This window comes from Podarcis filfolensis (genome assembly GCF_964270895.1).
Source record: "Podarcis filfolensis genome assembly, chromosome: 7".
In the NCBI taxonomy this organism is placed as follows: Eukaryota; Metazoa; Chordata; class Lepidosauria; order Squamata; family Lacertidae; genus Podarcis; species Podarcis filfolensis.
This window is the reverse complement of record NC_139603.1, coordinates 30,823,623-30,843,080: the sequence shown is the minus strand read 5'-3', so window position 1 is coordinate 30,843,080 and position 19,458 is coordinate 30,823,623. Positions and strand designations below refer to the sequence as shown.

At 40.5% G+C, this 19,458-nt stretch overlaps 2 protein-coding genes across 3 annotated transcripts; both read left to right on the top strand.

Annotated features, from left to right (window-relative positions):
- The first annotated feature begins 24 nt into the window (after positions 1 to 24).
- PAK1IP1 (PAK1 interacting protein 1) lies at positions 25 to 7,734 on the top strand. Of its 2 annotated transcripts, none has more exons than XM_083624013.1 (10): positions 25 to 162; positions 1,415 to 1,577; positions 2,138 to 2,258; positions 3,404 to 3,478; positions 3,686 to 3,738; positions 5,199 to 5,344; positions 5,429 to 5,526; positions 5,843 to 5,942; positions 6,585 to 6,711; positions 7,323 to 7,734. In XM_083624013.1, exons 1-10 carry the CDS (start codon positions 100 to 102, stop codon positions 7,475 to 7,477), a joined length of 1,101 nt encoding a protein of 366 aa, XP_083480139.1. In that variant the 5' UTR covers positions 25 to 99; the 3' UTR covers positions 7,478 to 7,734. The 2 variants fall into 2 exon arrangements, with proteins under 2 accessions (XP_083480139.1, XP_083480140.1); XM_083624014.1 differs by lacking the exon at positions 25 to 162 and adding an exon at positions 368 to 746 and having other exon boundaries at positions 913 to 1,577.
- Positions 7,735 to 9,661: 1,927 nt separating this feature from the next.
- LOC310767174 (transmembrane protein 14C-like) lies at positions 9,662 to 17,336 on the top strand. Its single transcript, XM_083624135.1, has 5 exons — positions 9,662 to 9,850; positions 11,308 to 11,384; positions 14,130 to 14,231; positions 15,139 to 15,226; positions 16,164 to 17,336. Exons 2-5 carry the CDS (start codon positions 11,309 to 11,311, stop codon positions 16,219 to 16,221), a joined length of 324 nt encoding a protein of 107 aa, XP_083480261.1. The 5' UTR covers positions 9,662 to 9,850; position 11,308; the 3' UTR covers positions 16,222 to 17,336.
- Positions 17,337 to 19,458: the final 2,122 nt, after the last annotated feature.

Here is a 19,458-nt window from a genome sequence, read left to right as displayed (position 1 = left end):
AGTCTTCCGGCTCCTGATCAGGCGGGAGAAATAGACAACCCCACGCCGCACGGCTATTAAGGACCCCCGCGTCATTAGGCGCCGCCGAAAGGCCGAGAAATGGAGCTGTTAGGGGGCTGCTACGAACAGGTGCTCTTCGGGTTCGCGATACAGCCGGGCGAGGTAAGAACTGTATTTAAAAAACAAACAACGAAACGAAGGGGGGGGTTGGAAAGAGCAAAAAGTGGCGCGCTGTGCACCTACGGCACGAGGGCCGCATGCGCGACGCACGCCACGCGAGATGCGACGCGCACGAGGGTCACGGGGGAGCTTTGCTGGTTCGCCTCGTCTTGCTCAAAGGCTGCCTTCCCAAAAGCCTTCGCGGCATTAGCCGCGCGCAGCTCCGCCCTTGTGGGTTCGAACGTTGCCGAGGTGATGGCGAGGAAAGGGCGTCTTCCTCCAGCTCATAGGAACCACGAGGGTCATCTAGTCCAATCCCCTTGCAATGCAGGAATACTTTTGCCCGACGTGGGATTCGAACCCACGACCCATAAGCTTAACACATTCGTGCTCTACCGGCTGAGCTATCATATCCTCCAACATTTAGGGACGTCCTATTCTGTTGTTATGGGACACGGGTGGCACTGTGGGTTAAACCACAGAGCCTAGGACTTGCTGATCAGAAGGTCAGCGGTTCAAATCCCCGTGACAGGGTGAGCTCCCGTTGCTCAGTCCCTGATCCTGCCAACCTAGCAGTTCGAAAGCACGTCAAGTGCAAGTAGATAAATAGGTACCGCTCCGGCAGGAAGGAAACGGCATTTCCGTGCGCTGCTCTGGTTCGCCAGAAGCGGCTTAGTCATGCTGGCCACATGACCCGGAAGCTGTACGCCGGCTCCCTCGGCCAATAAAGCGAGATGAGCGCCGCAACCCCAGAGTCGGGCTTGAAAAACAGGACATTCTGGGATCAAATCAGAAACTGGGACTGTTTCTGTAAATCCAGGACTGTTCCTTCGAAAATAGAGACACTTGGAGGGTCTGATTATACTCCAGTTTCCTCCAAGTGAATGAGATCAAGGCGGCATCCCCATCTATCCTAACATGTCTGTGAGGTAGAGATTGTGACAAATTTCGATTTTAACAAATTTTGCATGATGGTTCCTCAACTGACCAGATACAGTATCTCCTTGATTGAACATGGAATGTTTTGTGTGCCCCTGTGCATATTCTGGTCTTGATCCCAACACAGTTCATCCTAGCTAAGTCCCTTTTAGAACTACGACAGTTAGTCACTCCTATAATTCCATTGCTTTCATGGAACTTGTTGATGAATAGGATTAGCTGCATCAGGCCCTCTGAAGATTAGTTCCCTTTTTCTATTTTAAAAATTGGGATATCATTAGCAAATAACAATTGTTCTTTTATGTTTCATCTTCAGAACTGGTCAGCTCTTCCTGATTTCACCCACCATGCTCACACTGCTTCACTGTCCGCAGTAGCTGTGAATGACAGATATGTAGTCACTGGCAGCAAGGATGAAACCATACAAATCTACGACATGAAAAAGAAAGTAGAACATGGGGCACTGATGCAACACGATGGTAAGGGGCTTATCATTCTTGTATTAGTTGCATGGATTGGGAGTGAGATATGTATTAGTGGGAGTTGGTTCTGAGCAGGACTTAAGTACAGAAATATATGCCCTGATCCAGAGGCTACAAATATTTGCCCTGATCCAGAGGCTACTTGCATGAAAGGTTGCAAGCATAAAGGCCTGATTCACTTCTGTAGTATTAATAAAAAGGGAAGCCAGCTCCAGCAGGTGCCCCAAGTGCCTGTGGGATCAAGGGCACAGCCTTTAATTCAGCACATGGTAAAATGCACATGCCAACCTTATTTCAAGGGTTTGTTTCCAGTTCTAAGCAGCATACACTGAAATAATTTTCATGGATTTCAGTGGACTCAAATTCAAAGTGGTACTGAGAACTGCAGGGTTCCTATACACCAAATGAGAGCCATAAGCTTCCAAACATAGTTTAGCATGTGGAGTTTTGCGGGGCATATCTAAATCTGCTACGCTGCAAAATTATCATTTTGAAATGTAGAAGACATGTTTTAGTTCAAAATACATTAAATGTAACTGATTTGCATGGATTTTCAGGCACTGTAACCTGCTTGGAATTCTATGGAAGTTCACATTTATTGAGTGGAGCTGAGGATGGTTTAATATGCATTTGGAACACAAAAAGATGGGAGTGCTTAAAGTCCATTAAGGCACACAAGTAAGTATTGTTTTCTTCTTCTTTTTTAAAAAAAGTGTATGGCTTAATTTCAGAGTTGCATGAGAAGCTTTCTTATGCCCTCTTCCCCTGCAACCATTCCAAAACAACTCTTCCAGAGAATCCAAAATGGCATGGTACAGAAGGCTACGGTGGGTGGTGGAAATTGGATAGGAACACCTTGCAGAAGCTACATCCCATGCTGTTCTGGAGGGTTTCTTGAAGCTGTTTACAAGCCTATATATTTATCACACACCTGCGGTAAGCAGAGAATGCAGCATAAAACAGTTGTAAAGTATCATTATGAAACAATTGTTATCAGAAAAATAGTATCAGAATCAAGCAACAACCAAGTTAACCTAAGTTTGTTACTGCCCCCAAACTCACCTAAACAACTAAGAAAACGCAGCAGGATCAGGTTGGGGCAGGTTTTTCAATTAGGGAGTTCAAGTACGCCACTGAAGTGTAACAACTGAGGGTGCTCCAGGGGTAGTCAACCTTTTTATACCTATGACCCTCTAATGCATCTTTCTTGATGGGAAAATTTCAGGGCTCAATGGAAGGAGGATTCAGTTTGTGCCATAGAACCCCCTACCGCCCACCTAGAATCCTGAAACACCCACAAGTGGGCGCTAGGGACCAGGTTGACAATCACTGCTCTAGTCTGAGCTTTCATTGATACTATTTCCCAGGGTTGTAGAATCTGGATATGTCAGAATTGGGAAGTTCTTGTTGTTTTTTAAGCTGCTTATATCTCACGCTTAATCAAAAGGATCTCAGGGGGGATAACAGTCAAACTAAAATTAATAATTTATATAACCCCCCCCCCCAATATATATAAAAACACAATATATCCACCATCTCTCAGCTGATAGTTAGTATTAGTTTTCCGAAGCCTGTGAAGTCATGCCATGTTTTGAGCCAGTACTTGAATAACAGTGAAGTTTTCAACTGGATTGCAGGGGGCAGGGGGTTCAAAAGCCAGGGTGCCACTACAGAAAAGATCTCCCCGCACGTCACCCCCACAAATGTAGTTCCTAATGGCAGGATGCAAAAGACAGCCTTAATTCATGGGCAGCATTTAATTATTATTGCTAGTGAGTTCGTGGGAGTAATGAATCTTGACTTTCATTTGCTCTTTTTATCAGGGGCCATGTGACATCTTTTTCTATTCATCCTTCTGGGAAGTTAGCTTTGTCAGTAGGAACAGACAAGACGTTAAGGTGAGCCGGAAGGTTGCAACTTCAGAAACATTCATTTTAGTTTTATTTAAAACTTTAGATTCTTCTTTTCTGTAAACTCAAAGCAATTAACAAGTGATACAAATTCAAAAAGAAGTCCCAGAGGGGGGAAAACATTAAATTGTTCATTTTTAAAAACTAGTTAATTCTTCCCTCCAAAATATGTTTATTAAGCATCTTGTTTTTCAGAACATGGAACCTTGTAGAAGGAAGATCTGCATTCATAAAAAATATAAAACAAAGTGAGTATATCCCCTTTGCATTTTGTCATATTCTGTAATTATAGAAATGTTCATGCATTGCCAAATACCATGTGTGTCTCATTTTTTAGTTCAGAGTCCACAGTTATTGTGTCCTTGGATTTGTGATGCAGCCCTGAAAACCCTGAGAATCTCTATTTGTTACACAAATGTTTCAAGGTCCCCATTGCCTCATAATCCCATTGAATGCTATTATAAGTCACCAGCCTTCTCACTGGCAATTATTCCTGGCAGAAACCTCATTCCCATCCTGAGTCCTATCCCTCCTCTGAACCTTTCAAAGCCCCTATCAATCTATGTTAATGGCTCTCAAGTTCTTAGTCTCCTGTATTCTGGAGTTACCTGTTGAGTGCCTCCAAGCAGTCTTTCTTGCTTCATGCCTCTTTCTCTTCAGCATAGCTAGGATTTGGTTTTTCTGTTAGGAGTGCTTCTAATGTCTTTGTGCTGGTGGCATCTATGAAGGCAAAATAGTTAAACCATGCTCCCCAGCACACCACCTAAATCTCCAGAAGGTCTTAGGATCCTTCAGACAGCATGGGAGATGAAATGGGGTCCTGCAGGAAATCATCTCGACAGAAGCCTCTGCCGGATGAGAGCCTTCCTTGAACACAAGGAACACCACTGGCTACATGTTTTGCAAAGCAGAATCATTAAGGAAACTTTGGTTTATAGATAACTAATATATTTGCCTTTTTAAATCTTTATAGCCAACACTCTTTTAAAACACATGTAAAAACAAGGCAAAAATTTTACATAGTGGGGTATGTGTAATGTTTCATACTGTGAATAAGTATTTGTAGCGCATCACATTTGAACAGAATCTTTGTCTAAGAGAGATGTTCTAGCAATATTCAGAAGGGAACTGGGAGGGGGATCAGTAGCTTAATGTCCAAGACGTTTCATTTCTCTATTAGGCTTAGATTGCTGATAACATTCAGTATTAGGACTCAGCTGCAGTGGTACCTTGGTTTACAACCATAATCAGTTCCAGAGGTCTGGATGTAAACCGAAACAGGTTGTAACCCAAGGCGCACTTTCGCCAATGGGGCCTCCAAAAAAGGGGGGGGTTGTCATCCCAAAAAAATGGGTTGTCATCCAAAAAAAGGGACACACACTTCTGGGTTTGACGTGGTTGTAATCCAAAACGGTTGTAATCCAAAACGGTTGCAGACAAGGTACCACTGTATACAGCTGAAAATAAAACATTTTAAATGTGTTTTAAGTGCAGTATGCAATGTGTCACTTTATGGCAATGGTGAGCCTTATGGAAAATTATTTGTATTTTTAAAAACACTTTTTAAAAAAGCATTTTCTGAATGTTTTCTATATGTGTGTAGATTCCACCTTTGATTTCCTTATTTTGTTTGCAGTAAAGTGATTATTTGGTGTCTATTTGAAATTAATATTTTATAAAATCTGTATCATTTTTCCTCTTACCGTAGATGCGCATCTTGTTAAATGGTCACCCAGTGGTGAGGTATACGTGGTAGTTATAGCTAACAAAGTGGATATATACAACCTTGAAACTGCTTCTGTTTCTGGCACCATTGTTGCAGAAAAGAGAATATCTTCAATAAAGTTTCTTACAGTAAGTAGTAATGCAGTATTAAAGTAAGTAAAGCATTTTAAATAAATTCAATCTGATTTATGTTTTCTTCACCTTTTCCTTCAGGATTCCATACTTGCCATTGCAGGAGATGAAGAATTTGTACGGTTATTTGATTGTGAATCTCAAAAGTGCCTTTGTGAATTTAAAGCTCATGAAAAAAGGTATTTTATTTCTGAAACATAATAGAAAGGATATTATGCATGCTCTGGCTCAACTTTTAGGAGTATATAATAGTCAGTTTTTAATTTTTTCTCTTTGGATTCTTGTTTTGTATTTTCATTATGAGTGTGCCATAGTTTAGCACTTCAATTTTTTTACTGATTTTAACATGAAAGAAAGCATGTGTTTAAACCAGTAGCACTTGTAAGTGGTTAAAAAGGGCTGAATTGTTTCCTATCGCCAGTTTTCTTAGTGCTTGCTGCTGTTTAATTTTTACTGATTTTATTGGGATATTTCATACCAACTATTGATCCACAGAGTAAAAGAGATCTGCACTTTTGAAATGGAAGGCTTACATATCCTGGTGACTGCATCGAGCGATGGATACCTTAAGATGTGGAGTCTTGATCTTGAAAAGGTTTGTATATTACAAAGCTAAGTGCACCATTCATGGTTGAATCCTAAATTCCAAGAAGTGCAATCTTAATTTATTTCATTGGCACTTAATAGCCACAATCTCAGCTAGCCGTGACGTCAGTGGGAAGCGTGCTTCTGAGTAAACACAGCTAGGATTACGTTACAGGTGTGCCTATGGCAGCCAAGTGAAAAGAGACGACACAGCTTTTACCCCTTTAAGAGTTGTGTAGAAGAGGGCATTTCAGCAGTTAAGCTACATCTTCTGAAATTCTGTCATCAATACAAATATTAATGGTGTAAGCCCTTCTCTTTTTTTTATCTGGCCATCCTGTGCCCATCCTATCTTGGTTTGTTTGTTTGAAGAGTCATTTTGCTGTTGGTTTCACAGGGTGCTGATTCAACCTATGGGAACATATGGAAGCTTCCTTATAGTTAATCAGACCATTGGTCCATCTTGCTTAATAGAGTCTACTTTGCACTGCTTGGCAGCAGCTCTCCCAAAATTCCAGACAGGATTCACTCCCAGTCCTACCTGGAGATGCCAGGAATTAAGACTTAAGCACTTGGAGTTTTCTCCATTGTTGCTACAGAATAACATGGTTTCTGGGATTTACATTAACCATTTCTTTTCCCCTCCCTTCAGATTAATAATTCCCCGTCATTGCTGTGTGAAGTCAATACTAAGGCCAGGCTTACCTGTTTAGCAGTTTGGCACAAAAGAAATTCAGAAGCCAAGAAGATCCCCAATGAAGCCACAACATCCTCTCAAGGTATCATAAAGCTTTCCTGGACTTCTGTTAAGTTTTCAGCTGTAGGGAATACAGCAATGACTTGTTTAAAAAAGGGTTAATCTATATTAACCAGATCCTACCATAAAGTATGTTTACAACGTTTTGGGGACAAGTGATTTTGGCTCTCATCAAACCAGTTCGCTCTGCAGAGTTGAAAAACCCAGAAGTCCAATGATAGTTTGATTCAAGTTATTATTTAGACAAGGGTGGTCATGGAGGTTGTTGTTCATAAATTCAACAAACTGGTTATTTTGTAAAATGTAGAGTTGACTCCAATTTGTCCCTCCATTCACCTTTGCCCCAAAGATGCTTCTGTAAGTGGTCAGTGTTTGGGGCTGTTTTCTCTTTTCCTTTGCAGTGCCCTGCAGCCTTTCTAAATCTGTTTTAGAGAACTAGGGGAACCTTTGGAATGGATGTGGGTAGCTGCAGGAGAAATTTGTGAAAATTGTCTCTCTCTGTCTTCCGTTCATGGAAGCCTCCCCTGGAAGAAAGAGCCTTCCATGTGTAGAGGGACACACTTGAATACTTTCCAGTGTATTTAAAGCATTACATCTTTAAATTTAACAACGGATAACTTCATTTTGTTTCAGCGCATGAAGAGGAGCAACCATTGATAAAGAAAAAGAAAATTGGTTGGGCTGAGTGTGATAAGTCATCAGAGGGTGATGGCCAAAATACCCTCAAGAAAGGAAAATCGGCTGGTGTACAGCAAAAGAAGAAAAAGATAATGCAGAAATTAAAGTGAATATGTCACTACCATTTGCAATTCTAATCCTATAATAAATTGCCACCAACCAGTGTACACTTTATTTCCAGCACAATTTTTTATTTAATTGCAATATTATGGCTATGCATTCATGGCAATTTGATCTGTTAATATTTATAGAAAAGAACCATTTTTATTTAAGCTGTGAGCATTTCCAGATCCTATGACCAAATATTTTTACAGAGGAGGAAACATTTTATGTTGTTAAATAAATATTTTATATAAAGCATCTGAAATGTTCTATTGTAGTGGTTGAATTTGTAAGTTTTGGAAGAACAAGTACAGAAACCTTCCTAGTATGGAAATACTTTTTAATTATTAATACACGGTGATATGCTTGGATTCAACATGCCATCTTAGTTATGATGAAGTTATTCTGTGGTTCATTTATATAATGTTTTTTAGCCCAAAGGCCCCCAAAGTATAAATAGAATATTAATGCAAATTACAAACCTGATAGAAGTACAATAAGTAAAAAAGTAAGTTAAGTCCAGTCGCAGATGACTCGGGGGTTGCAGCGTTCATACCGCTTTACAGGCCGAGGGAGCCGGCGTTTGTCCACAGACCATTTTTCCAGGTCATGTGGCCAGCATGACTAAGCCGCTTCTGGCCCAACGGAACACCGAAACCAGAGCAGCGCACAGAAACACTGTTTACCTTCCCACTGGAGCGGTACCTATTTATCTACTTGCACTTTTTGGCATGCTTTCGAACTGCTAGGTTGGCAGGAGCTGGGACCAAGCAACAGGAGCTCACCCCATTGCGGGGATTCGAACCGCCGACCTTCTGATCAGCAAGCCCTAGAGGCTCAGTGGTTTAGACCACAGCGCAATATAAAAAAGCAAAACCACTGAATGCCCACCAATCATACCAGAGATACATTTGTGAGTGTCATTCATGCTCTTGCCATAGAGGCAGCTCCTCCGCCCTCTCCTTGGCAATTAGAAGTCAGGTTAACACACCCACACCCTAGGGTTGCCATATTTCATAGATTCAGGACAAAACGCTGCCTTTCGGAAATTCTCCATATGGCAGCCATACCACACCGACTCTTCCACTTCAACTTGGGAGCAATCCCACTGACTCCCCACTGGCATATTTTGCTTCCTACTAGACCTTTTGATGACTGAGGTTTTGAGTAAAGAGGCATAGGGTTGCACTATGGACAGAACTAGAATCTGGCAAGCAAAGCTGCATAAATTTAATGGCCTATTGGGATTCTTTTCTGGTGTCCTTCGATTGAAACAGTAGTTCAGCAACCAACCTCCTATTCTTATCTGACTGCCCAGTTCATACAAGCAACTTGTTATCTAACTGAAGCCATAATAATTTTCAGGGTCCATTTAGCTCACTATTGCCAGCACTGACTGGACAGTAGGGTTTCAGGGAGGAAGTCTTCCTGGACCTACTTGGAGATGATGGGGATCGAAGCTGGGACATTCTGCATACAAAACTCCAGCAGTGAGCTAAGGTCCATGCAATTACACAAGTAAATCATACTGAGTTTAATGTGATTTATTCCCAGATAAGCACTTAGAGGGTTGCAGTCAAAGGGCAGATCCATATGTTTAAAACGCCTGGCTTTTCCCAAAGAATGCTGGGAGTTGTAGTTCTGTGAAGAGGAAACTACAGTTCCCACAATTCTTTGGGGTCAGTCATGTGCTATAAATGTACTTTTACCACTAAAAATAAATAAATAAATAAATAAATCTACAGGGTGTTGTGAGGATAAAATTAAATAAATAAAACAAAGGACGGTATGGACCTGCGCTTAATTCCTACCCAGTAAATGTACTTGGGGCCGCAACCTGCCTTAACCAGCCCTGAAGATTCCAATGAAGGTTTTTAATTTGTTGCAATGTTCGGTGTGGATTTCAGGGTTGCAAGAACCCCGCTCCCCCGTTGCCCCTGTAAAACAGGCTCTCTCTCTAATATTCCAGAGAAACTAAAAAGAAAAGTCACTGTTTAGAGCTCGTCTCTTTTATGCGTGCAAAGGTTAGTTTTGGATGCAACCATTGGGGATTGCACCAGCAGGGTGGAAAAACGCTTTTGCAATGGCTCAGAGGAATGTTCTGATGCTTTGCCTCGCCTTTAATGAAATAACGCCCCACCCCAGCTCCGGCTATGGTACGTTTGGGTTGACGTAGTAGCTTTCTGTAAGAAAATCAAAGGGCAAGTCGCTGCTTGGCCACGATTTTGCAAATACAACTCGGGTTGTTGCTCTGCTTGGCCCGCGGTCACGTGCGTTGCTGTTTTGTAGTTCTCCCATTGCCCGGCGGGTTCGATATTTGCAAGGCTCCGTTTTGTTCTGTTCCTACGTTGTGACTCTTCTGCTGCTGCTGCTCCTGCAGAGTAAGTGACTTTATTCATGGAGATCCCTGCCCCGGTTTTTCTCTTCTTTTCTTAGAATAAGGCAGCAGCCAGCGAACTAACTGGCTTTGTACTGAACCTTTTATGAATACTGTATATATAATAGTTGGTGAACAGTAAAGGGATCCTGTGCGGACATAGATGGAAATCGGATTAATATCAGAGGGTAGTGTTCCCCCCATTACAGAAATTCAGAGTTTTAATAAAATAATGCCTTATCGGTCTAAATTGGAGCTTTTGATTAAGAGTACAGATTCACAGAACTCTTGGGTGTCCAAGATTTCAAAACAAAACCCCAGAAAACTTCCAAGAAAAAAAAACCCTCCAACAAAACAAAACAGATATATAAATATGAGTAACACATGTGTGTTTATCTTGAAAATAATTGTCAGAGAACTCTTTGCTTCTAGTTACATGAAGTTAGAAGAACTTTTTATAGACTGACCTGAAATTAAAGAAATTACTACATTTTGAATTCCACCATTGCAAGGAGTCTAGGGTATAGTTTTAGCCTCACAACCACACAGTGAGTTAAGTTCAGACTGAGGATCATGTATGTTTTCCTTTAATCTGTTTCCCTCTCCCCCATAATTTCAAAATTTAGAAGAGCATGTTAAGGAAATGTAACTTTGAGTCTATTATTATTTAAGTCTGCAGGTGTTTAGCAAATCAATGTATAAACCCAACATTAAAGATGTGTCTGTTGAATTCATTTCATATTTCTGTGTCCATTCCTGGTAAATGTACTTACAAACACATCTTACATTGCTCTTTCAGCAAGTGTTTTACAATCCTTACTTCATTTCTCTCCTCTACAGTTTCCTTTGAGAGGTGGAGAATTGCTACTTGCATGGGACGCCATTTTCAATTGGTTTCTCCAAAACCACTCAATAAATTCAAGACCAAGCTAATATATTTTTTCCTTTTGAAAAAGTGTTTTTCCCCTTATTATTTCTTAAATTAATATACTGCCCTCCATCCAATGATCACAAGGTACCTTGAGGTATAAAAACACAAAAATACATAACCAAAATCCCTCACATTTAAAGGCCATAAATTGGGGGTTTTCTTCTAAGCAAGTGGGTTTTTTTCATGAGCACTGTCAAAATAAACTGAAACAATGGAGGCTGTGAGCAGGAATATATTAAATTGTCATTTACCTGCAGTAATCAGGCATGGGAGAATTTATAGAGTTCTAGTCTTGTCTTCTATATTTTATGGTTGCTCATATGCCTGAAACAATTTAAATTGGCATTTGGTGGGCAGGCCAGTAACTTCTGAGACCTTATTTGCAAGGCTGAGAATATGACAAATGCTGTGTCATTGGAAGAACAGTCTATACTTAAGACAGTTTTAGCACAAGGTGAAAAAAGTCAATTTGTATCTGATTTCCATCCGTTACAAGCATTTACCACATACATATCTCTATTGCATTCCAGAATGGGGTTGGACTGGATTGGTTTTGGCTATGCAGCTTTAGTGGCTTCTGGCGGGATGATTGGCTATGCAAAAGCAGGTATAGTATTGATGTCTCCTCACAGTCTTGTTTTCTGGTGTTAAATAGCCATTCCAAACCTGGTGCCCTCCAGCAGTTATTGGACTCCAGCTCCCATCAGCTCTAGCTAACAGAACCAATGGTCAGGGATAATGGGAGTTGTAGCCCCGCACATCTGGAGGGCACCAAGTTAGGAAACGCAGAATTATATTCTCTGAAATGGAGGTCCCTCTTGTAAAAACGGAAAACTTCCAACTATGCATTCCTACTATCAGTCTATATACAGATATCAAGCTGCTGTTACTAGTTTTTGCTGTAGGGTGCTGATTAGCAGTTGTAGGGAACTGACACCCTTCCTATGAGAAAGTGCTTTAGAATGATAAAGGCACAGGCTGATAATCTACGGTCTCAAGACCCAAAACGTTTGCGTGTTGCAAGCCACATTTTTTTCCCCTGACTTGCGCACAGTGCCCATCGAGGTGTCACATATTCACTAAAATTTTACTCAGAGTAGTACTGAAATTAATGAAGATTAGGTCCGACAATTTCAATGGGGCTACATAAAATTAAGTTAAATACCACCCATGGTTATTTGAACAAACATGTTGCTCTGTGATTCTAACATGTAGATTTTCACCTCTGCAGAACAGCTAAACAGTGTATCTTGTGTTGCAGTGGCATATTGTTAGCATTGACAGAACTTACCTACTCTGCCTAGAAACAAGAACTTCCTTAACGTTTTGAGGGAAGCAGAAAACCCCCTCAAAAAAAGCCATAATTTGTGTGAGGGGTTTGGAATATATGTAATACGTGTTTTCTTACCAAACCTAACATAGACACAAAACTACCTAGGCAGCAAGTAATGTATTTTGTGTTCACAGAGGGAAATAATTGTTGGGTTTTTTTCCTCCCCATGGTTTTATTTCTACAAATGAATAATTTAACAAGAAAGGTCTCTCAAGAACTGATGGTAGCAGTTCTGTAACAAAAGCCATTCGGGGCATATTTTTCTCTGGGCTTGCATGTATAACTTCCATTAACCTTGATGGAAAATTGATGTATTGATTTGTGATGATACTCTTCACGTGGTGAGGGGCTTCTTACAGGATTCTTCTTGCAGCATTTTGAGTAGTTGGAATGATGGTTAGAGACATAATGGTCGCTGAGAATAAGTTCAAGGTGGGGGGGGGGGTGAACCCAGATGGAAGATTTTTCTTTCTTTCTTTTGTCCTTCATTTTAACTTCTCTGTGGCTGGAAGGCAAGCAAATCAAAATTTAAAAGAGGGAAGCAACAACCTAATGCCATGTTTTTTAAGACATCTAGGAGAAGAGACCTAAGTATTTGAATTCCAGCATTGGCTTTTTATTCACAAGGGCATTATGAAAATGACAGATCACACACTGATTATGAGAATAACAAATGATTCCAGGTCGTTTCATTGGCATGATGGAAGGAAGGCAGAATGCCTAGACAGAAAATACTCAAGGCCGTTTTAACAGTGCCCTTGATGCTTCAAGTCCAATTAGGTTTGACCTGCAAATGGAACAAGTGGTGTTAGAAATCGGTGCTGAGTGCTCCCTTAAGCCTTATTAATGGGACCATTCACCAGTAGCCAAAGGTGGTGACATTTCATCAATTTCGTTTGCAGGTCACCTCTTTATATATAAACTGATAATGGGAGTAGAAGCAGCCTCTTGAGGCCACTTTCCTAGAATAGTGCAGGATTATCCTTTGCCCAGAGTAACTGTACTAAGGGCTCATTTAAAAGGACACTAAAGTGAATGTTGAGTTACACCAAAGTAAATGTTAAGTTTTACTACGGGGAAGTTGTGAGGAGACAACAGAAAGAACAGGGTGTATGTGCTTGTTTGCTTTTTAAGGTAGATTTCTATTTCTGGTTTGTAGGCTGGTCCGATGTAATGTCAAACTTCAATGTGATCAAACCATAATGTGAGAGAGGGAATTAGATTGCATGAGAGAAGGAGCAAGTATCTATGTTCAGCACCTGGACAAAAAAACAGGCCATGGTTTGCTGTTATATGTGAACAATGTCTTCATCTTTGAGTAGATGAACAATACTACTAGCCTTTTTTATTATGTGAAAAATATGTTCATCCTTCAAGTATTTAAAAGGGGAAATTTAAATAGTTGGGGTAAACCTTACCTGTTTCCCAGATGGCACATATGATTATGAGGTTAGCATAGTGCACTGGTTTTCCATCTGGTGGGCTGCAGCCTGATTCAAGGTGGGTTGCAATAGGAGTTTAAAAATGGGTCCTCAAATGCATGTTTTGATGACAAGTGGGTTCTTAGTCTGAATAGGTTAAAGATATCTGGGACAGCAGATATCACACATTTTGTAAGGCAGGATTTTTCATGTTTTTCAGACCTAGGATTCACTTTCAATACCAACAGGCAACATTGCACCTACTTAATTTTTATTTTATTTTTTACAATATACAGTCATCTTTCTCCTCTGTTTTTAGCATGCTCTACCTTCCTTTGCCTTCACTTACCAAAACCTTCAAAGAAAATGGTGGTCCCACTGGTGCGACCAACCTTGGTGTGCCTTACATGCAGATCTGACCCCACCAGTTCAGGGCTTGCGCTATAAAGCATCAGATCAATTCAAATATTAAACATTTGAGCAATGCTTTTTTTTTTAGCTGAAAATTACTTAGAACAGAATAAATTTTGTTGGTTTGGTTTATGTACCCCGTTTGTATCTACAGCTTAACGAACATTACTTGTTTTATTTATTCCAGGTAGTGTCCCATCTTTAGCTGCTGGTCTTCTTTTTGGGAGTTTAGCAGGACTTGGAGCTTACCAACTTTCTCAAGACCCAAAAAACATTTGGCTTTCATTGAGTAAGCATAACTGGGAAAATGTATATATGTGAATTACGTAAAAGTAACTCTTAAACACAACCCTTTGAATGCATCTGATGCATTTTATTTCATTGGTGTACTATAACAACAGCAACAAAACCACTTGATACAAGCAGCAAAGTTAAATACCAATTTTATCAGGAGGCTGATTTGGAATAAATGTGGGGTCCTTTCATGTGTAGTGTTGTGTGTTGTACCAGGAAGCTGATTCTGGAGCACACATGCATAGCATCATTTGATGAATTAAACCACATGTGTCAGTTAAAGCAATCCTAAACACACTTACTAGGGAGCAACCCCGTCCCAACACTGTAGGACATCATCAGGGATGATGGGAATTGTAGTCCATCATCTGGAGGACAGCTGGTTCCCCATCCCTGCTCTGAGATATATCCCATGCTCCCAATTGTGTGCTGTGATGCAACTTGCAATTAGGAAAGTGCCTCTGAACATTCCTTAAGAGTACATTTTCTCAGCTGCTTATCCCAATTGCACAATGCTGGCTTTTTCACTACATTTCTCTGAGATTAGATTTTAGGTAGAAATAGATTATTCATCTTACAGTTCATCATTTCTGTCTGGTAATAATAATAATAATAATAATAATAATAATAATGTGTAATTTGAACTTGGTGTGAAATTTCTGGAGCTTTTGTTGATTAGGTGGTCAACAAATTTTCAAAATAAATATTAAATAATTGTTTGGTTGAAGTTACTAAGGAGTGTAAAACGGTTACATTGGTACACATCTTTGAGCTGTGTGTGTCCTTGTTTGTTTGCGCATGTGACATAATAAAGTTGATAACTTGGCTTTTTTAATCATTGCCCTCAAGTCGGCAGAAACACCCCTGATATAATGCTGCTTCTGTTTCTGTCTTTCAATTAGTTGCTTCTGGAACCTTAGCTGGTATTATGGGCATGAGATTCTACAACTCGGGGAAATTCATGCCTGCAGGACTGATTGCTGGTGCAAGGTATTATGCTGCGTGTTTATTTTATTCATTTTGCTTTTGACATTAAGGCTGCATTCCTGTTGCATACATGCCAGTTAAAATCAATGGGACATACCGGTACTTCTAAACAGGCACAGTTAGGATCAGGCTGTAATTTTCGTTTTATAAAATTGCATTCTAGGAACTGTATTGCATAACACTTTTTGGGGATAAGCAATTTTGTTGTGCATTTCGGTACTTCATATTAGATAAGAGCATTTTATTAAGCAAGATCTGGTTTAGGTTGACCCATTCTGTGGCTTTCAAGATTATACATGCCGGCCACCTTTCGAAACCTTCTCTTTTCCCCCTGCTCCATCTCCCATAATCTATATTTCCACTCATGGGCAACCAAAGCCTCCTATTAGCCAATCAGCAGTTGACTTGTTGATAGCTTAATTAAAATTCTTAAGTCGCCTTTCTTAAACATGTCCCAAGATGAGTTACAGATATACAAAATACACAACATTGTAAAATGAAGCAACAGTGAAATCATATAATACTAAAAGCATGCATTCCATAAAAATTTAACAAAACAGAACTGGTGTACTCTGAAGCTAAATCAACCTGGTGGCTACGTCTGAATTTCTCCAGGAAGGGAGATTTTCTCATTTGCACTGTAGACCCCTTGGGAGAAATGGGGGCACAGACTGTCTTAGCACTGCCAAAAAATGAGACAAGCATTACCTGGTCCTGAGGAACTGCATGGTTCCAGTTTGGGAAGGCTGATAGTTGGGGCTACTGACATAATGGAGAACTACTGGACAACATGTTTGCTTTCTCCCATTTCTGTCCCAGCCTCTGAATTAAAATATTGGAGGTGTGCTGCACATGCAGTGAGTCAGAAGAGCGATTGTGTAGGAGGCGGCTTCGCACAGTTCTGTCATTTAGATAAACTTGACTACATTTTCATTTAAAGCCTGCTGATGGTTGGGAGACTTGGACTGAAGATGTATGAGAAGCCACATGAAGGATAACAGGACCTCACACGAGGCTTGAGACACATGGATAAGACGACCGAACACCAGGCACCAGGATGAGTGTGCTATGGGAAAGAGAAGGACAAAGAAAGAGCACACCCTAAATATCGAGGGTCCTAATTTTTAAAAACATATGATAGAGGTCATTGACAGTGTCTTATTGTGTACAGAAATGTTTCCTTTTCACATTCTAGGAGTAACTACTGTTTATGATATGAAATTCAGTGTGGTATATTTGTTGCAGATGAAGACAATGTGTGTTGACTGGAAAGGCAAAGGCAGGCTTCTGGCTTAACCGATAAAGAGATTATAAATTATAAGGCAGCAGGGAAGGCGTGGCTGAATGCAGTTGTTATCTGTTCTGCTGCATGGAAGCAGCAGAGAACAGGGTCGGCCTGGCTTCCACCATGGCCCATATTGCTTTATTCTAAAAGCTGTGGGAATAGTCCCTTATGCTGGTGTTCTGACGTAACAGTACTCTTCCAAATTAATGTAGTAATAACATTTACAAGGATGTATATCAAGGCAAATTTGATAGAGTCTGAGAGCCCTCACCTTACCTGCTTCTTATAGCATGTCCAGGGAGCCTTTGCCGCTTCAGATGTTGTTGGATTCCAACTCCCATCAGCCTCAGCCAGTAGGGTCAATGGTCAGGGATGATGGGAGTTGTGGTCCAGCAACCACTGGAAGGCCACAGCATATTCAGCCCTCTTACATATAAGGATGTTTTTGCAGCCATTGTAAGTCGCTGCAGATGCCATCATAGTTTCAGCGGAGGAGAGGATCAGGCTTAACCCTGACGGAGTTTTCAGCTAGGAGCTTGCTTCTATAGAAACATAAGGGTAATATTTTTCTTACCATGTTAAGTAAAATGCTACTGGTTTTTGTTTTTGTTTTTAATTAAACAGAATTATGGTAGTCAAAACTATTCTTTACTGGATTGGTATACTTTTGTGCTCTCCTTTTTTCGAACTTATTTTTATTATTATTTTTGAAAGATGCAGTCTTTGATCATATATCCATGTCTTTATCTTTTTTAATATAATGAATTGGTGGGAAATATTGAATTCAATCCATATATGCTATTTTCTTACATCATTAAACCCTATGCAAACGACTTGACATTTCTGTTGTGATTGATTTAAAGGTAACAATTGCTTTCGTAGTGTTTGTAACCAAATGGAAAAAAGTTTCCATAGTTACTCAACCAGACATTTTCACATCTTTGAGAATAATGGTGCAATGCCCAAAACGTGGGAAGCTATTCAAATTGTGATTTGTGTACTGGGTGTGACAGGGACACCGACGTTTTAGTTAGGATAAACAGGATAAATCATTGTGTGATGCATCCATTAAGAGTGGAGGCTCAAGCAAAAACCTTAGTCTGATTGCCAGTGTGTAGAATGTGGACCTGTGCTGTGTGATGGACAGAAATTCAGCAGCGATCCTTTCCTATCACTGTGGTCCTATGATGAAAAATGCTTTGTGCACCTCTACCAGCAAAAATTAACAACGTTGTTGGGACCCCTGCCCTGAAGAAGAATGAATGGGAGGTGATTGTTGCTAACATTCAGTTAGTCTTGTTAGGGTTTGTTTCACTCATGACTCAACTATGTATTGCAGAAAATAAGAATGGTTAAAATTCTTTGGTTTGCACTATTACATGGGTGCTAAAACCAAAGGATTTATTATGTGCTTGGCAGGCCACAATATCTGGCTAGTGTGCTACCTTTAGTCTGGGGGAAGCAGGTGGACAATTTTGATAGCCTACTATAGATTGAACATGCACATATAGCACACAGCGTCTCTGTATGATAGTACTGATGACATGAAATGATAGGCTAAAGCCGCTTCTGCATTTGAGGCAGCCAATGTGAATGGATAACAAAGGGAAAGGTCAAAAGTGATGGGGTACAACAAGCTTAGGGGAGGAGCCCCCAAGCAGACCTCTCCAGAGACAAATGTATGGCTCTGGTTTGAACAGACACATTAAAATAATACGTTGTGTGTGGATCGCATCTGCATTAGCATTTGCAGGTTGAGACGACAGAGGGTGCTAAAAAGCTTTGCTGTCTCAGATAGGATTAATATGGAATTTAAAAAACACACAGATGAAACATGAAAAATTAATGTAAATCCAAGCTTCAACTTCTTGGATAGAAATTGTGCTGTTATGATAAGACATGCTTGTTGGCTAAAGAAACTTGTACATGAGAACGGAATCGAATTTCAGGAATGATGGTTTGCAACATACTCTTGAGTTCAACATTCTGGGAGCTGTTGTCCTGCAGCATTTGGAGGGCTACAGGTTCCCTAACCCGGACATACTCCCATCTGATCTTCAGGAGCCACTTCCCTGTACAGTGGTACCTCAGGTTAAGAACTTAATTCGTTCCGGAGGTCTGTTCTTAACCTGAAACTGTTCTTAACCTGAGGTACCACTTTAGCTAAGGGGGCCTCCCGCTGCTGCTGCGCCACCGCCATGCAATTTCTGTTCTCATCCTGAAGCAAAGTTCTTAACCCGAGGTACTATTTCTGGGTTAGCGGAGTCTGTAACCTGAAGCGTCTGTAACCTGAGGTACCACTGTACTGAGAGAATTAAGAAGCTCTCTTAAACTAGATTACCTGAATGAGTCAGGGAAAGGTAAATCCAGTGATGACCAACTGCAGGCTGGTTCCTGAACTTTCTCATTTCAACATGAGATATATAGAGAGAGAGGGAGAGTGTACAAAACATCACCCTCTAACAAGTATTTACATGTGAAATATACTAACAGACAAGCACTATTCAGATCAGTTTCATGGCCAGCACCAGAAGAGGGTACAGAATCCAAATCCACTTTGTAACCTCAAGTAAGGAATCCTAACACTCATGCAGGAAAGGCAATTAGCTGTGTAAGTAGCAGAGCCTCACTGGAACAAAGGTTGTAATGTTCCTTTAAAGGCACAGGGGACTTGCTTATCAGGTGCACTGTAGAAAAAGAGATGGAATTAATGGTATCCCTTAGCAGGGCTGCAGGGTCTGGCAGATTTATTAGTCCCTTCCTCTCATAAACATGTCATCCTCAGGAGTTGATTCCAAATTCTGTTTTATTAGCGTTCAGCTCCACATCAAGAAGAGCATAAACAGGCTGCTGAAGAACAGTAGGGAGAAAATGCATTAAATGTTTCTAAGACAAAAATAGGTGCAGTTGAACCTTGGATTGTTAGACAATACTTGGAAATGCAGGATTA